General features: G+C 37.1%; 1 protein-coding gene across 2 annotated transcripts in view; it reads right to left on the reverse strand.

Moving 5' to 3' along the window:
* Dcc (DCC netrin 1 receptor) overlaps positions 1 to 25886 on the reverse strand; it is a 1151759-nt gene that overhangs the window by 335373 nt on the left and 790500 nt on the right. For both annotated transcript variants that reach the window (XM_028864828.1, XM_028864827.1), the window contains exon 8: positions 12916 to 13072. In XM_028864828.1, coding sequence (XP_028720661.1) covers positions 12916 to 13072 — 157 coding nt within the window. The remainder of the gene's footprint in view (positions 1 to 12915; positions 13073 to 25886) is intronic.

The following is a 25886-nucleotide window of genomic DNA, read 5'->3' on the forward strand; positions in this document are numbered from 1 at the left end:
CCTTTCTTCCTCCCTCCCTCTCTATTCTCTCTCCCTCTTTCTCTCCATCTCTCTCCTTCCCTCTCTATTCTCTTTCTTTCTCTCTCTCTTGCTCTTCCCCTCTCTCCTTTCCTTCTGTATTCATATGTAATCCAATTTATCTCCAATTTATAAATCCAATTTATCTCCACCGTTGTCTCTGCTAACACCTTTCCTTTCAGCCAGGATCACTACTTTCTTTGGCTTCTGCAAAGGCTTACTGCAGTCCTGGTGGCTTCCATGCAGCTGACTTCTCGTCTACATTCCACTTCCCAGTCACAGCCATCCCTGTAGGTCAAAATCTAGCCCAAGTCAAAGCCATTTTTGGTAGGACAATCCCCAAAGACTTCCAGAAGAACTGTGGTGTCTCTACTACTTCCAATACAGTGCTGGATGAATTTTTCAGCCATGTTCAACACATGGTGATTAAATTAAGAATGCTTGATTTACATATGGCCTTTATAGATGGCATGCTTTAGTTTTCAATATACTTTATATCCATTGGAGGTATGAAATCATCCTTCTCTCAATCAATGTCCTAGAAATGGTTTTCATTAAGAAAAAGTTGGCTGCTTTACAGTTTAAGCTGAAGAGAGGAGGGCTGGCATTGCCAAGCTTTGTGCCTGGGTCACTGCTGGGCTTTGGATTATGAGGTTTGTCCTCTTTCCATCATAATGCACCCCCTTCATGGTTAATGGGCTTCATCAGCTGCAGAGTCCTCAACTCTGAAGAACGGGGAAAAAATATGTAAACACCATGTTGGAAAAGTAATGCACAGTGAATTCGAAAATGAATCCTCCATGTCAATCATAAAACCTTGTCTCTAATCCTTGGCAGTGAGCACAGGTTTCTGAGGCAGCACAGAGCCATATAAAACATCAGTGCTGCACGATGGAGACCTGGCCCAGGCTTTGTTCTATTGCAAAATAGAATGTGACCTTGAACACATCTGAAGTGTCTGGGAGTCTTCTATGCTTCATTTGCAAAATGAAGATACCAGCCCTTATCTAACTACCTCACTGGGCTACTGTGAGGATTAAATTGAATGATGCTCATAGAATGTTTTAATTCTCTCATCTGAACTCCTACTGTACTTTACATGTAGCTTTTTATAGGAAATTTTGTGCATATGGTAAAGGGATCACCTTGTGTTTAAATCCTGGCTCTACTATTTACTACTATGAAAACTCCTTAGGCACTATTTCTCAGTCTTTCTGAACATGTTCCTCTGTAAAATGGAAATTATCATAACTACATTATCTGGAGATCAAATGGGATAATGCTTATGAAAGCAATAAATTCTCCTCTAAGTAACAGTCAGGAAATATCCCTGCATTTCATTTATTTTAATTTGTGAAGCCACACAATGATTTATATATGGAACTAGTTAACAAGAACAGTGTGCTTTTGTTGCCATGAGCAAAAAGCTAATGTTTCAGGTACTTTTATAAGCATCATTTAATATTCATCATGACTTTATATACCAAATATTGTTGTTACCACATGCCTGGGAACCAAATCACATTTTTTTAATGCTTAATCTTGATTATCAACTTCATGGGATTAGGAGACAAGTAGAAAATTAATAAGACAATCATCTGGGTGTGTCTGTGGATATTTTTCCAGAAACAGCATTTAGGAAAGTAAAATGAAGAACTATGGTAGGACTGTCAATAAGTAAAGTCCACAGTGGAATAAAAGCACCTGGTGTTGCAGGCATATGCAAGCTACCCTCTTCTGCTAAGAGTGTGTCTACTGTTGCTGCCATCACTTGAAGACATCTAACTCCAGCTTCTTCAGCCTTTCAAAGTGGACCCGTACCAGACTATCCTGGGAGCTTTGGTACCAGGCTGGGATTGAGCAACTATCACTGTCTGTGTTCCTCAGTGTGCAAGCAACCATTATATGATTAACCAGTCTATCATAACTCAGTAAAATAAGCAGAGACAGAGAGACAGAGACATTCTACTATTAATTTCAGACTAATAACCACTCACTGATCCAAGGCAACATAGCTTATATGGTTCTGGGACAGAATTCAAATTTTTAACATTCAATTCTATAACCTTATAACTTTTATACTTTGACTGTACTGTGACAAACTTCATAAGTAATCTCCAGAAAATTAAATAGAAGTTATAATGTTCTTTATACATATAGGAAATATGCTAATGTCTTTAAGTCAAGACAAATTAATATACAGATCAAATTATCCACTGAGTTTGAAAATTTAGTAGAGAAAAATAGAAGAGAAATGTATGTCATGGTTCTGTGAGTATCAAGAAAGCGAACATTTCTTCCTTCTCATTGATTCACTACGAAAGAAAAGGATTGAGGAAACCTGATATGGACTCCGCCTTGCATTAAAATCTGGTCCTTTCAACTTACTAGCTACATAATAGAAATGTGGGCTTCTAGCCTTATCTATGTAATATTTTCTTATGGACACTACTAAGGATCACATACACACAAGATGATTGCCCTACAATCTAGTGTAGTAAGCACTTGGTAAATGCTTATTAACATTGTTGGTGCCAACTCTGTGGCCTTGGACCCAGGGATCCCTTCCTTCTCTGAGTACCAGTCTCTGAATGCTTACATAGAAGAAAGTTAGGTTATGATATCAAAGATCACTTCTACTTCTTAAAGATTTCTAGGTACTAGTGGGTATTGGGAAAACAATTTCTTCCCTCTGAAATTTGGCTTTCGGGCTTTGCAATGTATGATATTCTGTGAATTATAAGATGAAATCACCAAGAGGAGCAGGATTTAAAAAAAAAAAAAGTTAAATGCGGCACTTGCATTACTGATACTATTAACCAGTCAGACAGACTAATGACAACATTAGCTACAGTAATCTGTCTGACAGAGTTGTTGCTCATCAGGCACAAATGTTAAATCCTCTATCTTTTAAAATACTATTGTGTTCAGGAGCCAAATAAACCTGCATATACAAACAAATAGCACTGCCAAACCTTCAGTGACATATGGCATGTATTTGCTCTAGCGAGAAGCTGAAACATACAAAATGAATGGGAATGTTGAAATCAAATTTCAATATCAATTTCTTTTTCTCAATTAAGAAAGTTTTCATTGAATAGCACTCTGTGTTTCTATCCTCCACAATTTATCTTATTGGCTAGGAGAAACTCTATCAAGAATATGACAGTGTATTCTGCCAATTTATTTTATAAGATCTAATTAGTGATCTTCTGTGCAGGGTAGAGTTCATTTTCAATCAACAGCAGGACAACCTATATGGGTGTAACAAAAAATATAGTGCAACGGAAGGTAGTAAATGCTCTTACACTAATTCAGTTACATACACACAAAACAGGAAGATATAAAGGAAATATTGATGAATTCTGACTTGGACGGTGGTAGAGATTTTCATGTAGTCATTGGCATTTCAGTCAGGGCTTAAATTTAAAGCATAACTAGTGCTGCTGTGCCTTAGATATTGTCTCTGGTGTTAAGAAGAACAATCAAAACACATAAACAAAGAAAATCACTCACAGGAAATCCATGTTCTAGTAGGAGAAAGAAGGTTAAGGAAAAATATTAATATGTATAATAGAGAGTAGACAAAGCATCCAGGTACAGTGGCAGTCCCAGATATTTGGAGGGATGAGTTGGGAAAATTGTTTTAGCCTAGGAGTTTGTGACTACACTAGGTAACACAGCAAGATCATCTTTTCCTTTGTTTCCCCCAACCTCAGAAACCAAACCAAACCAAAATAAAAGATAAATAAATAAACTACATGGATAAGAAAAGGTGACTGTAAGTGAAAAGGATTGGGAAATATGTTCATGAAGAAGTGAGATTCAGCACAAAGTCGGCCGAAATTAGGGAATAATTTACATAGTTGTGGGTATGGGCTCAAGAAGATGATTCTGTGTATATTACAACAAAGACAGGAAAGACATTGTAGGTATATTTAGGACAATTGGAAACTAATAAGAGCATTAAATGGTGGGAATAGAGAAGGTACAAAGGACTAGAACAGGAAGGGTTACCTAACCTGAAAGAAAAGGCAATCAACCAAAGCTTTCAAATAAAAACAAAACAAAACACAGTATAATTCAGTTTATGACTTAAAAGATGAAGTTAGTTGTTTTTTTTTTTTTTGTTTTTCGAGACAGGGTTTCTCTGTGTAGTTTTGCGCCTCTCCTGGAACTCACTTGGTAGCCCAGGCTGGCCTCGAACTCACAGAGATCCACCTGGCTCTGCCTTCCAAGTGCTGGGATTAAAGGCGTGAGCCACTAGAATTTTGTAATGATATGATGGAAAGTAGCATACATAAATGAAGATGGTGTAATAGTGATAGGATTCAGTATGTGTTTTATTAATTGGCTAACTCACTTTTTAATGTATTATGCATACCAAAGCTAAAACATTATGCATCTCTTGATTTCTGTCACTAAGCTGGAAACCAAATCATAACTATTTTTTTTTTATTTTAAATCAAGAAACAAGTATGTGTTGATGAATACAGGTTATACTTAGATTGTAGTACAAAGATTTGATTGACAACTAGGGGTAGGATATCAATAAAAAGAGATCATTTGGGATTTATTCAATAAATTTTTTGGCCTAGTTTGAATGAAAAATGAAAATTTTATCTGGGTAGAAACCTAGAATTATAAGTATTTAGGTAAAAATTTTAGCTTTGAAACAAAGCAGGTTTTGAACAAAGTAGATTTTGTTCAAAAGATACTAGTGATTGATTTCATATGAGAAATGATAAATGAGTCTAGATCACAGGTAAAAGTTGAAGCCAGAGAGAGAGAGATTTTTAAGGCAGTAACAGGTCCACAGAATATAAAGTCAAGACATGAGCAAAAAGATCCCCAGTGATGAGTCCTGGGCAATTCGTATTTAAAAACTAGAGAGCTCTGGAGGTAGAAACAAAGAAGAGCATGGTAATGGTGATGACAGAGCAGCACAGCACAGGGCAGGACATGACACAAAGCAAATGAAAAGTGAGTGATAAGAAAGGGGAGCTAGCTACTCAGAGGTGGCAGAACTAGCCATGGTCAGGTGATGTGAGTAACACACATTAACTCTTCCATTTGGCCACATCAAGATCATTGGTGAACAATGATAAAAAAAAAAAAAAAAAAAAAAAAAAAAAAAAAGGAGCTACAATAAAACACCAAGAACAAGCTCATGATTAGAAGACAGTGTGAGACATTGGAGCAAAGTTAAGTAATTTAGTAAACTATTATGAAAGGGCACAGGACAATGTGTAGAAGGCAGAGAGGAGAGTGAAAGGGAAACTTATCACAATGGGAAATACAACTCTGTGTTTATGTACTGATAAACATGTTCACCTTGATTAGGAGAAACTGATGTATGATAGAATATTTTGCACCTATATGGTAAGAATGGACAAGATCTAGTACACAGGGTTATGTTTGGCCTCATTGAAAAGTACAGATCATTTTAAAAGACCCTAACCCTTCAGGCTTACACCCCCCAAGCCCCAGGAGAATAAGGAACTAAAAAGAAAACTAGTTCCAAGGGCAACCTGACTCAGCCATTACTCAACCACCCCTGCAACAATGTAACAATGTAAAAAGATTCTGTTAAGAGATGTGCTCAACTGTGACTGGGATAGTTGCAAGTGTTCCAGGAAGGACCACTGTGACCTTTGTGTAAACTCCACTCCCGCCCTGATACCCCACTTAAGGTTTTGGGAAGAATGTACATGCAGACATGACTGTACCCACTCTGTGGTCAGACCATGATCTTGTGAAACAAAATTGTATGGGAATTTTAATCGTATGGCTTTTGTGGGTTTTTCCTTTAAAAGCCCCCATGGGGCTGTGGTAAGGCACGACTCTTGCTCTCAGGACAAGAGTAGTCCGTATGTATAGTTGCTTCAATAAAAACCTTGTGCTGTTGCATCAACTGGACTGGAGTCTGGGTTCTTGGGGCACCCACTTGAGACCGTAGATTTTGGGGTCTAACACATTTCACATTATACTTTGCCTTAGTGAAACATACTTGCAGGATACCCTCTCCCACCACTTCTTGAACTTCAAGTTGTCCCCACAAAGAAACTTAGCTCTGTCTGGAAGCCCCCTCAGGTTTTTCTCTAAGGCTATCTCTATTCCTCTCTGCCACCCACTAACCTTGTGAAGCAATCCCGACCAGGTAACTGAACAGTCACCACACTTTCCTAAGAACCAGAAAGGCCAACAGAAACAAGGGAGTAGAAAACTCATCAAACAAAAACAAGACCAGATATCAATACTTAAAATCACAATCATAGCAACCCCAGATACCTGGACACCAGTGACAAAAACAGTGACAGCCATACTATAATCAGCGTTTACCCCTTCTCTGCTCATTGTAGCCAGAGAGTGGCAACTGCCTAGATGCTCATTAACAGACAAATAGATAATGAGAACATAGTGCATTTGCAGAAGGAAATAGTATCCAGCTGTTCAAAAAAGAATGAAATTCACATGTAAATGGATTGAGCAAGAAAAGAAATCACTGAGTAGGGTACCCCAGACCCAAAAAGACAAATATGATGTGAATTCTCTCATTTGTTGTGGTTGTTTGAATAAGAATGGCTCCTATATGCTCATATATTTGGATGCTTAGTCAACAGGGAGCGGCGCTATTTGAAAGGACTAGAAGGATTAAGTGGTGTGGTGTTGTTGGAGGAAGTGGGTCACTGGGGTGGGCTTTGAGATTTCAAAAGCCCATGCCAAGCCAAAATCTCTTTCTTTGTCTAGAACCTGCGATTGACATTGCTTGGGTTTCTCAGGAGACTAAATAGCCATGGACCTAGAAGAACATCAAATAATATTGTGCTAAATGAGCATAGCAATAAAATTACTCCTAATGACATTCTGCTATACCCATAGATCAGTGTCTTGTTCAGTTATCATCAGAGAAACTTCCTCTTGGAGGCGATGGAACCAATATAGAGATCCACAGCTGAATCTCTGTGCTGAGCGTGACTTGGGACACTCAGCCCTAAATGGGAAGTCTTCATTAAACTCCTTTCTTTGGAGCTTAGTGAGTTATGTGGAAGAGGGGGCAGAGTGATTTTAAGAGTCTGTGGGGAAGGAAGACTCCAAGGAAACATGTCCTCCCAGACAAAACAGGGATAATGTACTTATCACCTTAGGGATTGTGGTAGCATACATGGAGATTACACAGGTCCAAGCCAGATGGCCCAGTACTGAGAGGGAAAGAAGACAGGAGCTCCTATACCTAACCAAGAAGCTATCTCCAACAGACAACTACTTGTAAAGGGAAAGGTAATTTTCTCCAATGGAGTCTTACTGGGTATACAAATCTTTTAAAGGAAGGCCCCATGTCCAGCAATAGATGGTCAGCAAAAAAATGAACTCTGGTATGTTTGGAGATTTTATTTAATTAGAAAAAGTACAAGCTATTTTTCCCTAGAAATTTTTGGAAAGACACATTATACACTTAAAGATACACCCAGCTATTTAAAGGAAACAAAAAGTTTGTAGACCTTCATTTCTGATTTTTCAAGAAATTGTTGATTGTAAGGGAGGGCTGAAGCTATTAAAATGATGAGAATAGAAGAAAAATCACTAAATGTCATTAAGAACACGTGTGGCAGGGGCCAACATAAATATCACATAACGGCCAGCAGTATTAGTAGGCAATAAGAGATTCCTACCTATGAATTTAAAGTGACTCAAGTGAGCATAGCTGAACCTTTCTGCCTGCTACATTCATTTGAGAGAATGTCAGTCTCAGTACATGTTAAATTTGCCCATGTTAGTTTCAAGTAATTTGAAACTTCTTCAATTAAATGGTGCTGGCATAACTGGATATCAACATGTAGAAGACTGCAAATAGATCCTTATCTATTGCCATGCACAAAACTCAAGTCCAATTGGATCAAATACCTCAGTATAAAACCAGTTACACTGAACCTGATAGAAGGGAAAGTAGGAAGTAGTCTTGAATGCATTGGCACAGGAGACCACTTCCTAATTTTAACGCCAGAGCACAGACACTGAGAACAACAATTAATAAATGGGACCTCCTGAAACTGAGAAGCTTCTGTAAGACAAAGGACACAGTAAATGAGACAAAATGACAGCCTACAGAATGGGAAAAGATCTTCATCAATCCCACATTTGAAAAAGGACTGATCTCCACAATATATAAAGAATTCAAGAAACTATAAATCAAAATACCAAACAATCCAATTAAAAAATGGGGTCCAGATCTAAAGAGAGAATTCTCAACAGAAGAATCTCAAATGGCCTAAAGACATTTAAGGAATTGCTCAACATCTTTAGTCTTCAGGGAAATGCAAATCAAAACAACTCTGAGATACTATCTTACACCTGTCAGAATGGCTAAGATAAAAAACACTGATAACAGCTTAATGTTGGAGAGGATGTGGAAGAAGGGGAACACTCCTCCACTGTTGGTGGGAGTGCAAACTTGTTCAGCCATTTTGGAAAACAGTATGGCAGTTTCTCAGGAAACTGGAAATCAATCTTCCTCAAGACCCAGCTATACCACTCTTGGGCATATACCTGTGGCAAGACATAAGAATATGCTAAAGGGGTCCAGCTGTGTATTAAAGCTATACCTTGACCAGGCCAAGGGTCAGTCAAGTGGGAAGCCATCTAGCATGGTCTATTTGGTGTTACACAGCTTAATACTCAGCTGTGCCTTGTTGTGAACTTCTTGTGCTCACAATTCCCATAGAATGTGTGTGTGTGTGAACTTCCTGCTCAGGCCAGTACTTGGGTAAAGTCAAGGAGGCAAAGCCAAATAGGGGGTAGATGCATAGCTTTGTTTCTCATGCAAATGAAGCTCAGACCATCCCTTTGTCTTCAGGCCTGGTGGCTCTTCAGAGCAACTGACTGAGAACAAAAGAGGTTTTTACATATCAAGGTGGAAGATAGGGTGGAGCAACATTCCTAAGGAGGCAGAAAACACTTGGTGAGGGAAAGAAGAGACTGGTGTTTTCTGTAGAGGCAGGAAGAATGGCATGACCAGGGAGAAGGGAAAAACACAGAGGTTTTGTAGTTGGTAAGGCAGAACTCTTGTAGAGTTCATCAGAGCCAGGAGTAGAGAGCAAGTAGAAATGGAGAATGAAGAAACAGAGGACAAAGATGAGGCTGGAAGCAAAAGAGCTTAGTTGTTAGCAGGACTATGAGAGGGCAGTAAAAGAGGACAAAGAGGAACTGAGTGTCAGGGTGGAACTGAAGCTATGTAGACAGGATTTTATCCCAGAGAAATAAAGTAGATGGACAAAGAGCTTGGTGTATCTAGATTTATTCCTGCCCTGAAGGCCTGACAGAGCTGTAGCTGTATAGATAGAATTTTGTCTTAGAGGAATAAAATTAACAGACAGAAGAGCATAGTGTACACAGATTTTTTTTTTTTCCCTCAGATACCCCACGCTGGATGTAGCATCTTCCCTAGACTCTGGGCAATCTATATATACCCAAGGAATGCTCAATCATACCACAGGGACACATGCTCAACTATGTTCATAGTAGCATTATTCATAATAGCCAGAACCTGGAAACAACCTAGATGCCCCTCAACTGAAGAATGGATTAAGAAAATGTGGTACATTTACACAAACCTTGCTACATATTAGCATGTGCTCACAGTAGTTACCCATGAAATTTTAACTGCCCAATAAATGAAGGGAAAGAACACTGTAGGGCAGAGACTCACACCAGGATCAGTGGTTTGTAGATCCTCATGACATCAAATGTTTTGTGATACCTCAGAAAAACCCCCTACAGACAAAGAGAAGCTTAAACCAGGATTCCTAAGTGTAGATAAGAACTTAGACCCCTTTTCCCCAGGTGGCTGTATCTGCTACAGGGACTTTGGAAAACACAGTCAGGATATTCGACCAAAAAACTAAAAAGGGAGGTGGGTTAAAATAAATTATATGGTCTGTGCCTTTAAGAACTAGCCTCACAAAGAAAGGGGAGCGCTCCTTCCAACCTCCCTGCTGTGAGTGAGAGATTTGGAAGAGCCTCCCTGGAGGCTTGTAAACTTAGAAAACACCTTACTTTTTGCATTCTGTACCTAAAGTCTCCAGTGGCAGCTTTGGGGACTTGATCTAGGCACAAGACCCTCACTCTATTGTCTCAAAAAGGGGGCCTTAGACAAAGATATCTCAATGTAGATAGACCCAGGCCAGTTTCAAGTCCCCAGAAATGATGGCACCAGCCCCAGGAACAAAAGAACAGAGTCAGGATGTCTGATGGTAACCAATTAACCACAAGATGCCCCTCTCCGGAGATAATATGACCAGACCCCGGAGAGGAGTTGTAAAACTCCTGACAGGGCAAACAGATAAGCTAGAATAAGATAAAGTCCAGGCCCGGGAAAAACTGGACCAATCAAGGATGGACCCGTACTAACCCCCTCCCCTTTAAGAAATTTTATGGGTTTTGCCTATAAAAACTAACTTCCCCAAGAAAGAGTAACTCTTCTCTGCCTCACTTGAGATGGCTTGAGTTGAGTTCCCTGTCATGACTTGTAACAGATAAACCTTGCTTTTGCATTCTGGTATGCTTGTCCTTGGTGGTCTCTCTGGGGGTTATGATCTGGGCACAACAGTTTGATGCAAGAAAGCAGTTAACTAGAAGGTGGGAAGATACAGGTCTGGAGAGCGAGTCAAGGGGGTGATGTTTGAGATGGATATAATAGCGATATTATATGACAAGATTTAGGGTGCCACTATAAGAGTGAGCAATGAGAAGTTGTAGAGAATGGGTTCAGCTTGCAAGATAGGAAATATTGAAAGGAGAGTGCATGGTCAAACAATGTTTAAAAGCAGGGACTTGTGAACAGTTTTGAAAATAATGATTTACTCAAATTGTAACAGCAGTAAAATCAGCTTTCTAATTCCTCATTCCCTCCATTCCTTAGTTTCTGCCTTCCTTCTTTTCTTTCTTCCTCTTTCTATTTATCTCCCTCCCTTTATCTATTGAGAATTAGTTTAATTTTCTATTCCATATCGTCTCTGAGTTTGCTATTTTTCAGCCCTTCATTCTTCCTGTGGGCATGACTAATCTATAAGAAATCTTTCACTTACTTCTCTTAGTATTCTGTAAAAGTAAAATATTTTATCTATTCTAAAGGGATCTGTTATTTATCTATCATTTATAAAAACTGAATATACAAAAAAAATCACACAACTGATAAATGGTAGCACCATTTCCAGATCTAACCATCTGATATTGAGTACATATTTTTATCCATTGTATGTTATATATTTTTTAAAAAAAAAAAAAAAACTTTGCTTATATAAAGATTAAGGTTGGAGTTCTCTAGTCAAAAGACTTCTGAAGTTTTACTCTCTCTTTCTTTATACTTTACATTAAGTTATATTTATATGTATGACTGTTCACATTTTTAAAAAAGGAGTGGGTGATCCAACCATATTTCATAATGTTAACTACATACAGTGAGGGGACTATTAGAAACTGCAGAACTATTCCCAGAGACTGAGTAAATGATGATGAAGTGACTGACAGAATAAAAAAAAGCATGGATCACTTGGGTTGAAGTAGACGTATTAGTCCTGATAACAAACAATGTTGAGAACCAGGGAGGGGAGAGTGTAACTTGAGAATTTTTCTTGGGTAGTTGAATAGATGATATTAGCCTAAATGCAGAAAAAAGAAAAATAATAGTATTTGAGGAGACAGTCAGCATAGTTTGGGAATGATGAAATTAAATTATCTCCAGGCAACCCATATAAACTCATGAAAATAATTGGGAGGATTACTGCCTCCAGTTTTCATAAGTGCACACACCAAGACCTAAATTCTCCTAACACCTCATAAAGTCAGGGAAACAATCACTGCACAGAAAGGCCGACACGAATGTCTGCCTCTTTGTTCAATGAGCAGTCTTAGTAAACACATGCCCTGTGTATATCTGTTTTCCTTTTTATTTTAAAGCCAGGTCAAACTTTAAAAGAAAGCAGAAACTTTAAAAGATATAATTTAATTATGTTAACAACAACAACAAAGCATTTGAGAAGCAGCATGAATGGAATTCTTCTGTAGTCATTCTAAAGCTCCTTAAACAATCACCTGACAATCAAAACTGTACTGAGGGTCCTGGGGTACTTCTAAGGATTCCCACCTCACTGAAGCCATACACATGAGAAACTAGAGTACCAGGAAACAGATCTCTACTTCTCACCTGGAACTCACTCAGTATGGCCTCAAAACTGAGAAGTCTCATTTCAAAACCACAACATCCTGAAATATTCTGAGAGTAAAAGGCTTTGGAAAAACAAACAAACAAACAAACAAAAAAAACCCACAAACAATGAATTGCAACTTTGAAAGCAGAGTTCATTCTTACCTAGCCAATTATAATATTCACCAAATAACGTTTATCACACAACATACTCTGTGCTTTATATGACCTTTATATTTTTGATCTTAATTTAATCCTAACAGAAACCTTGTAAGGCCGTTAATATTTCTTCTTTGTTAAAGGTCAGAAAAGTCACTGTATTTTTTCAGATCATATGATATCAGTGACTAGTCGCGGTGGCTTGTAATACTTTATTCTCTTGATATCCAGATAATTCTTTCCTGTATCAGTGAAAAAAAACAAAACAAAACAAACAAACAAACAAACAAAAAACACCCAAATTATATAGTCATTTGTATCCTTGCCTTTTGTCAGGGATGCTATGTAAATGATTTTAATTGATTTTGCAAGTTATCTTGTTTTCACAAAGTAAACAAATTCATTCAGTCTGGATGAGGAACAGAGTAAAGATTTCACACATTCTTCCAGGTCCTCCTCAAATTCTATACCATCAATTTCTCTCACGGATATTAAAAGTGTTGAGGGAAAAAGCTGAAGTTTTTTATGGTACCTACCTGTTGTCACCCTCTCTGGAGAAAAAGACTGTGAAGGTTTGGATGTTCCCCTTTGCTTCTGCAGGTGGACGCCAGCTCAGACGGACAAAGCGACTAGAAACCAAGACAGGGACCACATCTCTGGGAGCAGAAGGAAGGATGCTGGAGCTTGGGATGGCTAAGGAGGAACAAGAGGAGATCATCAGAAGTGCTTGTGCTATAGTGGAAATCAGGCATGAAGTCAGAGCTAAACTTAACATACATAGCCAGGAACATCAAATACGTTCTAATAAAGGCTAATAAGAGAAATAACTGCTGTGGTATAGTCTTTCTGTATGCTGTGAATATGTTTTGCTCCCATTGGTTAATAAATAAAGCTGCTTTGGTCTATGGCAAGGCAGGATAAGAGCCAGGTGGGAAATCCAAGCAGAGATATGGGGAGATGAAGGGTAGAGTCAGGGCAGACACCATCGCTGCCCAAGGGGCAAGATGCCAGTAGACCGGTATAACCCCATGGCCACATGGCAAAATATAGATTAATAGAAATGGGTTAGTTTAAGATTTAAGAGCTAGCTTGCAATAAGCCTGAGCCACAGACCAAATAGTTTGTAATTAATATTAAGCCCCAGAGTGATTATTGTATAAAAACAGCTGCTGCCCAGTTGGTACCAGGCAGGACTGAGAAAATTCAGTCTACAAATAACATCTGAAATGGAATCAAGGCTAGATTAGATTTTCTAGGCATTTGAAGCAGTGACTTATCAACAACACATATGATTTTATTGTATGATATGCAGTTTTTATTATTCCTGTAATCCATGATAAAAATAAAAAAAATAGCAGGGAAAGGCATTGAGTAATACAATTTTTTTAATGTTTAAAAAAGTCATTGTGTGTATGTGTCTGTGTGTGTGTGTGTGTGTGTGTGTGTGTGTGTGTGTATGATATGTATGCACAGGCAAGCATATACCACTGCACACAGATCAGAAAAAAGCTATGCAGAAGGGTCTCTCCATCTACCTTAACAAAGCCCTGATAATGTGAATCTTTAATATATATGTAATTTCTGTATAGGATTTGCTTTAGAAGTATATTATATAAACATATTATATTTCTTATGAGATCAAGAGATGGAATATTTTGAACAAGAGATATATTGGCAATATGATGGTAGTACAAATTATTGTATATAATTAATAATGTTTCTTGGAATCCTTTCTGGAATGAGGCAAGGGTTGAATAAGTAAATGAATAAATGAGTGAATAAACAAAAAAATCATGTGTCTATATTTGAAGTAAAACATACAATTCAGAATGTTTATTTAAAACAAAATGTTTATATAAAAATTAAAATAGTTACAATTTTGTCAAAGTGAATCAATTAGCTTTTTTGAGGAGTTGAAACAGAAGGGAAAGGCCATAGTCTCACAGGGATGTAACAAATGCTGTTGATTGTTTTGTTTACGGTTTTCATTATTTCAGGAGATGCGATTATGTATAATTATCATAAATAGGGAAGTCACCTGATGTCAGGCAAATACACGATTTCTTCTGTCAAAGAAAAGTTATAATTCTCTTAATTACTGATTTCATAGGTGAAAGGTGATTGACAACAGAAAAGACATAGAACAAACAGTTGTACACAAACTGACAGAGACTGTAAGGTTCTCTTTTAGTATTAATCCAATGAGAGGCCAACATTCTACACAAATGCTACAGGAAAACAAGCAGCAATGACAAAACCTTATTCACTCAAAGTGTCCTTATACTGTTTTTGATACAACTTGGAGTAACCTATTTATATAATTATAGAGGACCAAAAATAATTAAAAGCAACAAATTAAGAGTTTATGGTCAATATGAAACCAAGTGATCAACACCTCCCCATCTCTAGCCTCAGGTCACCATAGTTAAATCTCTTTGCACTCAACTTTATTGAATGTGTGTTCATACTATAGTTTCCTCTCTAGGTCTGCCTTAGGGGGATTGATTTTACAATATATTACATGGAAGAACACAGAAAGATGGATAGTTTATAATATTGTGTTCTATATTGTAATCTATGAAAATGTACGTTTGATATGTCGCATTTAACAAATGAGTGAGGTGACAGATTTGCAATTAGCTTGGTATCACCATGCCACACTCTGTGTGTTTTGTAATTAGGGTTACTGTTGCTATGATGAAAAACCATGACCAAAAGAAAGATGTGGAGGACAGTGTTTATTTGGCTTATACTTCCACATCACTGGTCATCATCAAAGGAAGTCAGTGCAGGAACTCAAACAACGAAGGAACTTGGGTGCAGGAGCTGATGCAGAGGTCCTGGAGGGTGCTGCTTACTGGTTTGCACTCAAGGCCTGCTCATTCTGATTTCTTATAGAACCCATGACTTGCAGCCCGGAGAAGACCATCCAGAAAGGCTGGCCCTTCCTACATCAGTCGTTAATTATGACAATGTCCCACAGGCTTGCCTACAACCTTATTTTTTGGAGGCATTTTCTTAATTTAGGCTCCTCCCTGTCAGATGACTTGCACTTGTGTCAAGTTGACATATAGCCATCCAGCACAGTGCATATACCAAAATATCACAGTGTACTCCGTAAGTGTACAGGGATAATTTTCAATGAAATACAATACTGTTAATATGTAGTTTTCAATTGAATAGGGACTACCCAAAGACTGAAGTAGTTGCCATGAATAATCGGCAAGGAGAGACAAAAAAAATCCTTTAAGACATAAAGATACACAATTGTGCTTTACTTTAGAGTGTCCCTGAATTTAAGACAGAAATTAGTAACTGCTGCTCGTAGGAAGTGCTCTGCAGCACTTAGAGTTGGAAAAATAGATTTGCAGATATTTGAGTCACTTATAAATTCCAACGTCATTCTTCTCCTAATTATGGTGTGCCTGTAAATGCATAATTCATCTTTGGTGGATGTTTTGTCTTTTGTTCAGCTTCCTGAATCAAGACAATGTTTCATCTTGACAGATGATTTCTAGCTTCAAACTACAAACAACACAGTTGCCTCTACACAACCATTTTCGACAATAAGAAATAGTTTATTCTAAAGCAATTTTGAGTGACCATGTTACATGTTTCAACATGAAAGCAGTTCCACGAAGTTTTATAATTTTATAGAAGAAAGAAACAAATAAATCAAGGCAAATTTAACATACACTGATGAGAAGATCAGAGAGTTGGTTATAGCAAGATGGGGGGAGCTTTTCTATAGGCCCAAGATGTTCTCTAATAATATTCTTAGCTTTTGGATTGATGGTAGTTTGCAGTCTGCTAAGTTAATAGATTTTTAAAGGTTTCTATCTATTACTACTACCATGATGTTAGTGCAGACACAGAAGTGGGCAAGGAATGTCTGTTCCTGAAGGTCAGAAACAGCCCAAGATCAGGTAACTGGCATCTTGGACCTGCAACATTCCAACCTCTCCACAGTACTGAAAGTCTAATCAGCCAGCCAGTTTCAACAGACACAGTTTTTATTCACAGTTCACACGGTTGGCTAAGCACCACATTCTGTGTCTGTGGGGTCCATGTATTATTTATTAAATATTATCAGGTTCCTCATTGCTGGGAAGGCTTCTTCCTGAGATCTGATGTAGATGAAGCTGAGCTGTGAGGAGGACAGCAGTTATGCCCCAGGAGATAGGAATAACTGGTAAGGACCATTAACACAGAAACTCCTGGTGCACTGGCTCCTTGAAAAGTCACTTTCTTCACCATTTAAATATTACTAAGCTAGTTCAATGAATACTAATAACTGTAAATCCAGGGGAAAGTACATAGTCGATCTTTTCAAAAACATGTAAAATTTGGTTATTTTAGATGTTTGTTCCACCTGTAGTCTTCACTCCATTAAGCCAACCTGTGTTCTTGATTACTTAATTTTAGGTATATAAATCTACATCACATGTAAATATTTCATAATATAAGAGGGTATTAAAAGAACAGATCTGGATCATAATGGCTAATGTTTACACTATCTTTGAACTGACTTTTTCAGACTCTTTTCTCTAGTTCTCTGATTGCATTCACTTTGTGCAGGAATTGGCTGAGTCAGTATTCCTGCTGTGGACTAAACTGGTTATCTGTGAAAGAAATCCTTTCAACTGTGGAGAAGAAGAAGATTCTTCACTTTTCAATGATTTGAGAAAGATTTTCCATTTTCCATGTGAAATTCTTACCCATCACATAAAGATGTAGAGATTTTAGAGAATGGGAGGCAGTTTTTGAGTTATTTCTGGCTCCGTGGATCCTTTGTTTACTTTTTGGTATATATATGTATATATATATATATTTTTTCCAGAGATCTAGAGTATTTACAACAAATAGAGGATTGGCTGCAAGTTGGTCTGTTAGAGCAGATTTGGGAGAAGAGAAAAGCCTGACATCTGATACACAGTTCTCTCCTGAGAGCAAAGAGAGGGAAAGATTCACAAAAATCTCCCTGATTTCAGCATAACAGATGTTTTGAAGCAGCACAGGGGATCCAGATTCTCTCCATCTTCTCAGCTTGCTTCTACTCCTAGACCACTCTTCTGGTTGTTCTTCGTGTCAGATATGTACCACCTGTGAGTCAAAGCGTACATCTCATCTATGCCCAACTTTCCTGTTTGCTGCATTTAGGATTTTCCCACTGCACAAAGCGCACACAGATGCTCACTGTTGTGCTCACTCTAACGTGTTTATCCCTGCCCTATGCCTGCTCAGCAGATCCATCACAAGTGTCTCCTAGCGACTACAGCTTCCTGTAATTCACCTTCCTCCAGCAGATACTCTGTGCTGCATCTCAAATAAGCTTAGACAAATACACACTTGGTCATATGACTCTTCTGCTTATTTGTCCTCAATATCTTCTCTTTATCCCAGGGCAAATTTCAAATTTCACAGTCAGTTTGCTGTTTTAGCTCATGCTTACCATTTGCCTTGGTTAGGCTTCCTCTACCAAAGTGAAAAAAAAAAAAAAAAAAAAAAAAGCTTAAGAATGTACACATTGTTATGGAAGAAATCACTGGAATACCAGTGTGGAAGAGGTCACAAAGCAAAACAGGGCAGAGAGGGAGTGCTTAAAGAATGACATATGTGTGACCTAGCTTCTTAACTGTGGCTTGTGACTGCAGTGGGGTCACCTATTTGAATGCAGGAGCAGTAAAATATTGGGAAAGAGTAAAAGCTTTCAGGAAGCACAATGGTCAAAATTAAAGTTAAAGTCAAGAGTGTAATGAATCTGAGGTGTTTCTGACTGCAAATTGCCCTGGCTGAAAATAGTGACTTGGCTGCATCCTTTAATTCTGTACATACAACATATGCACTTCACCTTGTGGGTGGTAACATGCCATGTAGGTCCAATGAAAACCGCCCAAAGTAACCTCATCTCAGACTTGAAACTATTGGATATTAAGAAAACACGGGTTCCCCTGAACTTGCAGAGTTTTAGCAAGCTCTTAAAATAATAGTTTAATTGTGGAAAATAAAGACAATGTTTCCCTGCAGGTTATCACTTAACATTTAACTATCAATTTAATATATTTTAGATTTTATTGGGCTAGTGGGTTTTTTTTTAAAATTCCTTCTTGAATTGCTGACTTGAGTTTCATTTACAAAATGAATTTGCCTTGATATTAGGACAGAAATTTCAACAATTTCTGAAATGACTTAGACTTCTGCCCCTTTGTACTACCTACTTATTCAAAGTGGCATTCTCAATACTGGTAACTATAAAATCAAATCACAAATCACCTCTAAAAAAGGACTCTCTATATTCTACAGTATTTATTAGTCAGTAAAGATGTAATTCTTTATGTAAATATAAACAACTGTATCCAAATCATTAGTATACAGACTTGATTTCATGTATAATAAATGGTAATTTACATGCACACTAGGATTTTTAATATAGAGTCCTTTATAATTCATGATCAGTAACTTGGTTGGTATATCATATGTGTGTGTGTGTATCAAGGGTCACATAAAATACATACATATATATATAAATTTATATATATATATATATTATATAAAATTTCTAGGGTGGAAAAAGGGACATCAAGGGGAAAAATGAAGTCCTGACTGACTGAATTAAGCATACTATTAACCTCAGCACTCAGGATGCCAAGGTAGCACGACCACAAATCTGTGGTTAAACTGGGCTGTGCAGTGAAACTCTGTTACCAAATGAAAACCAAAGAATGAATTATTGAGATGATGTTAATTGTGGGAAATTCAACGGTCATCCCACGGAAGATTCTGTAACTCTAATGATTCAAGGAAGAAATATGAGTGCTTAGCATCTTTCTGTTCCTTTCCTGCATTTAAGTGAAGAAGATTCTGGCAAGCATTTTTTTCTTTTCTTTTCTTGTTCAATGGAACCATGTGCCCTGTGTCCAGGAAAATGTCTTTGGGTTAAGGCTTACAGATACACTCAACACAGACAGTGCTCATTGTTTATAACTGTATGTGCAACATTTGATCTAGGTATAGAGGAGAGACATAGACATCAGATGGACCCATTGTCCTTTTGGACAGTATAGGAACTCCTGGCTTTTTTGATGCTTATATCCAGCCCTTTTAACTCATCTTCATCCTCTGGCAATGTCCAATGTGGTTCAAGTAATCCCCACTCTTCAACAGCTGATAGTATCATCTGCACACTTCCCTGTAGGTACTTAATCTATGGGAAAAGCACCCCAAAGACTTTGTAAAACATGAAACAAGCAATTATTTTCATTATAAGAAGAATGTCTAAAAGTAAATAATGAATAATTCTATTTAAAAGTAGATTTAAGCCTGAGAACTAATCAAGAAATATGTGTTCAAATAAAACCTAAGCAAAAAACAAGCCTGTCCTAATGGTTTTAAAGTAGTCAGTGTTGCAGGACAGCCAGAAACCATACTCTCGATGACTGTCTGTAAGGGTGCACAAGCACCACCCTTTCAGAGTTCAATTTGGTAAAAATGCTTCCACTTAAAACTATCCCTACAATTGAGTTGGACATTCTAACTTCAGTGAATTGAGAACTTAAAAACTAACAAATGATTTTTTCCTCAGGAAATCTATTATAGACAGCACACAACTCAAAACAGACCAACTCTGTATTTATCAATTTAAAGAACATGAGTTTCTTACTAGATACTTTCTTTTTACAAATGTGATTAATGATGGTTTCGAAAACTTCTGTGAAGTTTTTCAGGAAGTTATAAAAATACATTTCAAGAAACTATGAATGAAGTTTTCAAATCTTTTCCCTCCCAAGAAAACTCGCTCCTACATGACGTCATATTCAAAATTAAGCTGTGTTTCTGCTCATCCCAAGCACGCCAGTGAGAAGTGCAGCATGAGCGTGCTCACGGACAGATGTTCTTTTCTCCCTTGTCTTCAGGAGCTGCTTTTTAGTCAGCTGGGCCAGACTTTTATGGTACAGACAAATCTGGGAATAACATGATTCACAGAATTTTTACCCCTATGTTTAAATGGTTGTCGTAAGAAAAAAGAAGGATATCTTTTTTTAAAAAAAAAAAAAAAAACAAAGCAATAGCTTCTTATAGTGTATAAGGGAATTAATATGGCCCATGCTAATCCTCTGTGCTTTCTTTCAACGGTAACTTCTCTTCAAATAAGGTCTCAATAAAGAACCAATCAGAACCTCTTTTCATTGCTCTTAGAGGTCTAATCTCCTGCCTGGCCCTAATCTCTCTGGCCCATTACTGTTTCCATGGTTACAGTTTCTTTATCTGTTGTCAAGAGAGGAAGAAGTGAATTTGCCATACTCTAACAGCAGAGTCTTCTGCTTTTAGGAATACATAAAAAATACTAGAGTAGCAAAATTTAGATGGTGAGGGTGATTTCTAAAATTAATTTATAACTCCCCCAAATGCTTTTGAAATAAAATATAGTATTTTATTATATCTAAAACATTAGTATGCTATTGAGTTAATTTTTCCATAAAGTCACAGTCTTCTGAGATACCAAAGTATTTATTCTTTTATAAATTTAATATATAGTATTTTGTGTCATTTCATTTTGTTCTGAGAACATTAATAGTATACTACCTTCATTCCCTACTTATAATATAAAAGTTAAAATGAATTTCTAATAGAAAAAGTATTTAAGTTACATAAACTTCTAACAAAATATTAATTTCACTGTTTCATTCTCCATGTTATTCACTAAGATATGATAATTATGTCTACCAACTAGATGCTTTATTAGTTGTTGGATTACATTGCCCTAAAGACATAATAAAAATAAAATATATGTAGGCATTATTAGTGAAGTAAGAGGGAGATTCCATTGCTCCAAGAATATTTTTTTCTGTTTAAATATTTTTTCTCTCTTTTTTCTGTTGGTAGACATCAGGCCAAAGTATGTTTTGTTTAAGTGGGAAAGTAGATAAAAATGAAATGTTCAAAGTTAATAAAACAATTTGAATAAATTTGTACACAAAAGAAACTTGTTTATGTGATTTCAAAATTTTCAAAACATAATTTGTTTTATAAAGTTTTCTAATGTTCTCAGAATTCAAAGAACTGTAGAATTTATTAGGAAATTTGAAAATAAATGTGAATTTTTTAAAATAGTAGCTTAAATCTTTCCTTCTAAATAATGAAATAAAAGTATACTTCAACTATCTCATTAAATCTTAATCATGTGGCTAAGGACATGGCTTGGTGTAGAGTACCTGCAGTGCAAGTATGGGGTGGGGGTAACCTTGTATTCCCAGCACCCACCTATAAAGTTGGGCAAGCCTATAATCCAAGTATTGGTAGAAACATGTGACTTCTGATGGCTTGTTGCCCAACTAGTCTAGTCAATCATATTCCATGTTCCATGAGGGACCGAGTGTGATAGCCAAACCCATATAGACGATATCTATGGCACATCAGAATAATTAGCATTTTCTTTTTCTTTAACATTTATCAATTTTTGTTTGGGGACAATTTTTGTTTGGGAAAGTTTGAAGTTCATCTTTTCTGCTGATTTATAAAACACACATTAAATGCCTATGAACTATAGATACTTCACATCTCTTTAAAATTAACATTTATTCCATCCATGTAAATGGCTAGCGTTGTTTATCCCATCCCCACTCTTTGTTTTCCTTTATTACACATCCCTTATTCTACAAACTACTATCTTTTTCTCCATTCCTATATATTTTCAATTTGCAAAAAAATTCTGCATATATACTGATATTACATACAAACATGCAATTCTATACATTCATGTATACATCCACATATATGCACAGAAAGATGAGAAGTCAATTTTGGGTGTCTTCTGTTATACTGCATCTTACCTTTTGAGATACGGCCTCTCCCTGCACAAAGGACTCTCCAAGTTGGCTCTACTGTTTGGCTAGCTCCAACCAGGAATCCACTTGCTTCTGTCTGCCTGGCACCAGGACTATAGGCACATAGTTCCATGCCTGGCTTTTACATGGTTTGCTAGGGTGCCAAACTCTGGTCCTCACATTTGTGTAGCAAGCACATAAGAATTCTCCTCAGCTCTTAGGAAATAAATCTTAATTGTGTCCTAATTTAAGCCAATATATGTAGCATTTATGTCCATTGGCTTATTTTACTTAACATAATCTCCTCCAGTTTATTCCACAATACAGCGAACATCATCATTCAGTTTCTTACAAACAATGTCACATTATTAATAGACAATACCTTTTTATTCATTCTCCCATTGAGGCCTGCTGTGGGTCGGTCTGTATGTCAAATTGCTCTGATTGGTCAATAAATAAAACACTGGTTGGCCAGTGGCCAGGCCGGAAGTAGGTGGGACAAGGAGAGAGGAGAATTCTGGGAAGTGGAAGGTGACGCAGAGAGACACTGCAGCTGCCGCCATGACCAGCAGCATGTGAAGATGCCGGTAAGCCACCAGCCACGTGGCAAGGTATAGATTTATGGAAATGGATTAATTTAAGTTATAAGAACTGTTAGCAAGAAGCCTACCACGGCCATACAGTTTGTATGCAATATAAGTCTCTGTGTTTACTTGGTTGGGTCTGAGCGGCTGTGGGACTGGAGGGTGACAAAGATTTGTCCTGACTGTGGGCAAGGCAGGAAAACTCTAGCTACAGAGGACTATCACAGTTGAGTACACATCATGCCTCTCATGATGTGCTATAATCATTTAGAAGCACGGGTATCTCTTCCATATCTTCATTGAATGTCCTCTAGAGATACCAGGTACAGGTGTGTCACACAGCTGTTGTTGTTTGGTGTTTTCAGGATCATCCACACTGATCTCCATAATGGCTGTATTAATTTACTTTACCATCAATAGTGTATGCATTTTCTTTTCTCCACATATTTTTTAGTGATTTATTTTTGCAATTATAATGTAATTATATCATTTCCTCCTTCTCTTTTCTATTTCAACCTCCATGCACATCCTTGCTGTCTTAAATTCATGGCCTCTTTTTCCATTAATTGTTGTTACAAACAATTATATATGTGTATCTCAATGTATCTACACTCCTAAATACATGGATATAACCTGCTTAATCTGCATTAAGGTACTTGTATGCATGTTTTCAGGGCTGACCATTTGGTATTAGATAACCATTTAGTGAGCTCTTCCTTGGGTAATACTATTTATCCCATTCTCAGTACTAGTTGCTTGTAATTTTTTTTTTGTACAGCATAACTCCTGCAACTAAGGCTCAAGAACATTGCAAAGTGGGGGAGGGGGGGCAGAAAGATTGTAAGAGCCAGAGAATTGCGGAATTTGGTTTGAGATTATCTCCTAGAAATGTCAGAAACTACACCTATGAAGTTTCACCAAGATGACTGCCTAGACATGAACTGAGCAAAGATACCAATTCATGTGCAAACGTGGACAAGGAATAGCAGAGGTCTTCTCCAAATCTTTATAACAATGCTTATCTTACTTTGTATATTTGAGAAACTTTATTTTTTAGCACATGGATTTTCACCATAAAGAGCAGGTAATTATTTGGAGGATATATATTACATAATTGTAAGACAATTAAAAGGTATAATCAATTTTGTAAAAATTAACTCCATTCTAAATTTTTAGACTGGTATTTTGGTATATGTTTTCTCACAATATTTTCTATTGTCTCCTTAGAAGTCTATATAGTTTGTGCTAATGATAAACTGTTAAAGTAACGTTCTATGGTGTTGGACTATGTTGTATGAAAAATTTCTTTGGTAAAATATATTTAATTTATATAGTCACCTATTACCCCATCTAATACTCAATGAAGAATCCTATGTGAAAACTGCTATGTAGAAAGCTTGCCATTGTATCTTCAAAGACTAAATAAGGAGAGATGCTAGATAATTCTCTTGAAGGGTATCGGCCATAAGGACCTAAATTCTCCCTCTTACCTCAGGCACTGTACTTTACACATCAGCCCTGCTTTTTGTTACTTCAGACAGGGTCATTCTATAAACCACCTGTAGAGTCTCTATCTGTCTAGGAGCTGGACTTGAAGTGTCTACAGAGACCTCATCTACAGAATTTGTCTTTTTGCTTACCCTCAACAGTCCTTTCTGATTTCTTTTAGTCCAGGAGCTCCCATTCTTTAGCGCTGATATTTTATATACCACAGCCTGAGCTAGAAATCTTTCTCACACTTCCTTTGTTGGCCTGGCTTTGGCTCTTCCTTCTGCTTTTAGGTTGTGTGTTTTTCCAATAATCTCTCATTTTCTCAGGTTTCTCTCTTCTGGGTTTTCATAGGACCATCATGATATGAACATCTATCTAAATACACCCTGCACTATAATGGTATGCTCATTTAATTTTGTCTTATTTCCTTTGATATTCTACCTATGTCAAATTATAAAGTGTGGGGTGAAGTAGGAAAAGAGTCTACTTTGTTCATTTACCACTTTAACCACCCAAATTTTCTAAGTATATCAATCAATAATCACATTATAGACATCTAACATATTATTGGAAGTTGAGCTAGTGAAAGGCTCTGCACATTTGTGAGATAATAATTTGACTTTGTTGAGAGCTGCATTAAGCCAACATCAGAGAATATACACTGTACAGGGAGACCCAGGTTATACTGCAAGCTGTTTATGCCAATCATCACTAATCTGAAAATAAACTATAAATCCAGACCAAACGTTGAACCCAGAGAAATCTCCAAGAAAATACAGGCTTGGAATGAGAATGGCTATTTTTCAGCCAAGTAGACAAAGTGAGATATATTTCAACCTCTTCTAAAAAGTAGACGTCATGTCAAAAGCATCATTATATAGGCATATTTTCTAAAGGAAAGAATGCTTTCAAGCAAAAGCATAAAAGGAGCTGCAGAATGTGTCTTGGGTTGATCTGTAAATCGAGAAGAGGACCTGGGGCTTTGATATAGGGTGTGTGTTCCTCATCTCAGGATCATACATCAAAGGACACTGCCAGGGGAAAGCCTGATGCTAAAAAAGATTCCCTGTGGTCATAAAGAGAGATAAGCTGAGTGACAAATTCAGCGAGGATTTTCACACCAACAGAGATAGCTACAAACCTTAAAACTTGAATTATTTTTTATATGAAATGAGGAAAATGATGATTGGTTTACCAGTAAATGTTTCCTTCCCCTCCCTCTGAATTCTATGCATTGAGAGCATTAAAAATACATAGATATGCTTTTAATAATTCTCTTATTTCCAAAGTGCTTATCTAGGAAGAATGTTTTCAAACAGTTTACCCAAGATGCAATAAAAATACCTACAATCATGGATAGGTTGTTTTACACACACACACACACACACACACACACACACACACACACACAGAGTCATTGGCATCAATGACAAAGTATAATTGCTGGAACCTTCCTCTAATTTTGCAACCCAGACAAGTATTTCTTTCCTCTGATCATTACTTGCTTTATTTAAAATTTTTTCTAGCTATTTTAAGTACAGAGGTGTTACCTGGTGTTGAGAAATGGATTTCAAATACTACCTAAAGTAGCTAACATACCATTTGCAT

This window comes from Peromyscus leucopus, chromosome 19, assembly GCF_004664715.2.
Source record: "Peromyscus leucopus breed LL Stock chromosome 19, UCI_PerLeu_2.1, whole genome shotgun sequence".
In the NCBI taxonomy this organism is placed as follows: domain Eukaryota; kingdom Metazoa; phylum Chordata; class Mammalia; order Rodentia; family Cricetidae; genus Peromyscus; species Peromyscus leucopus.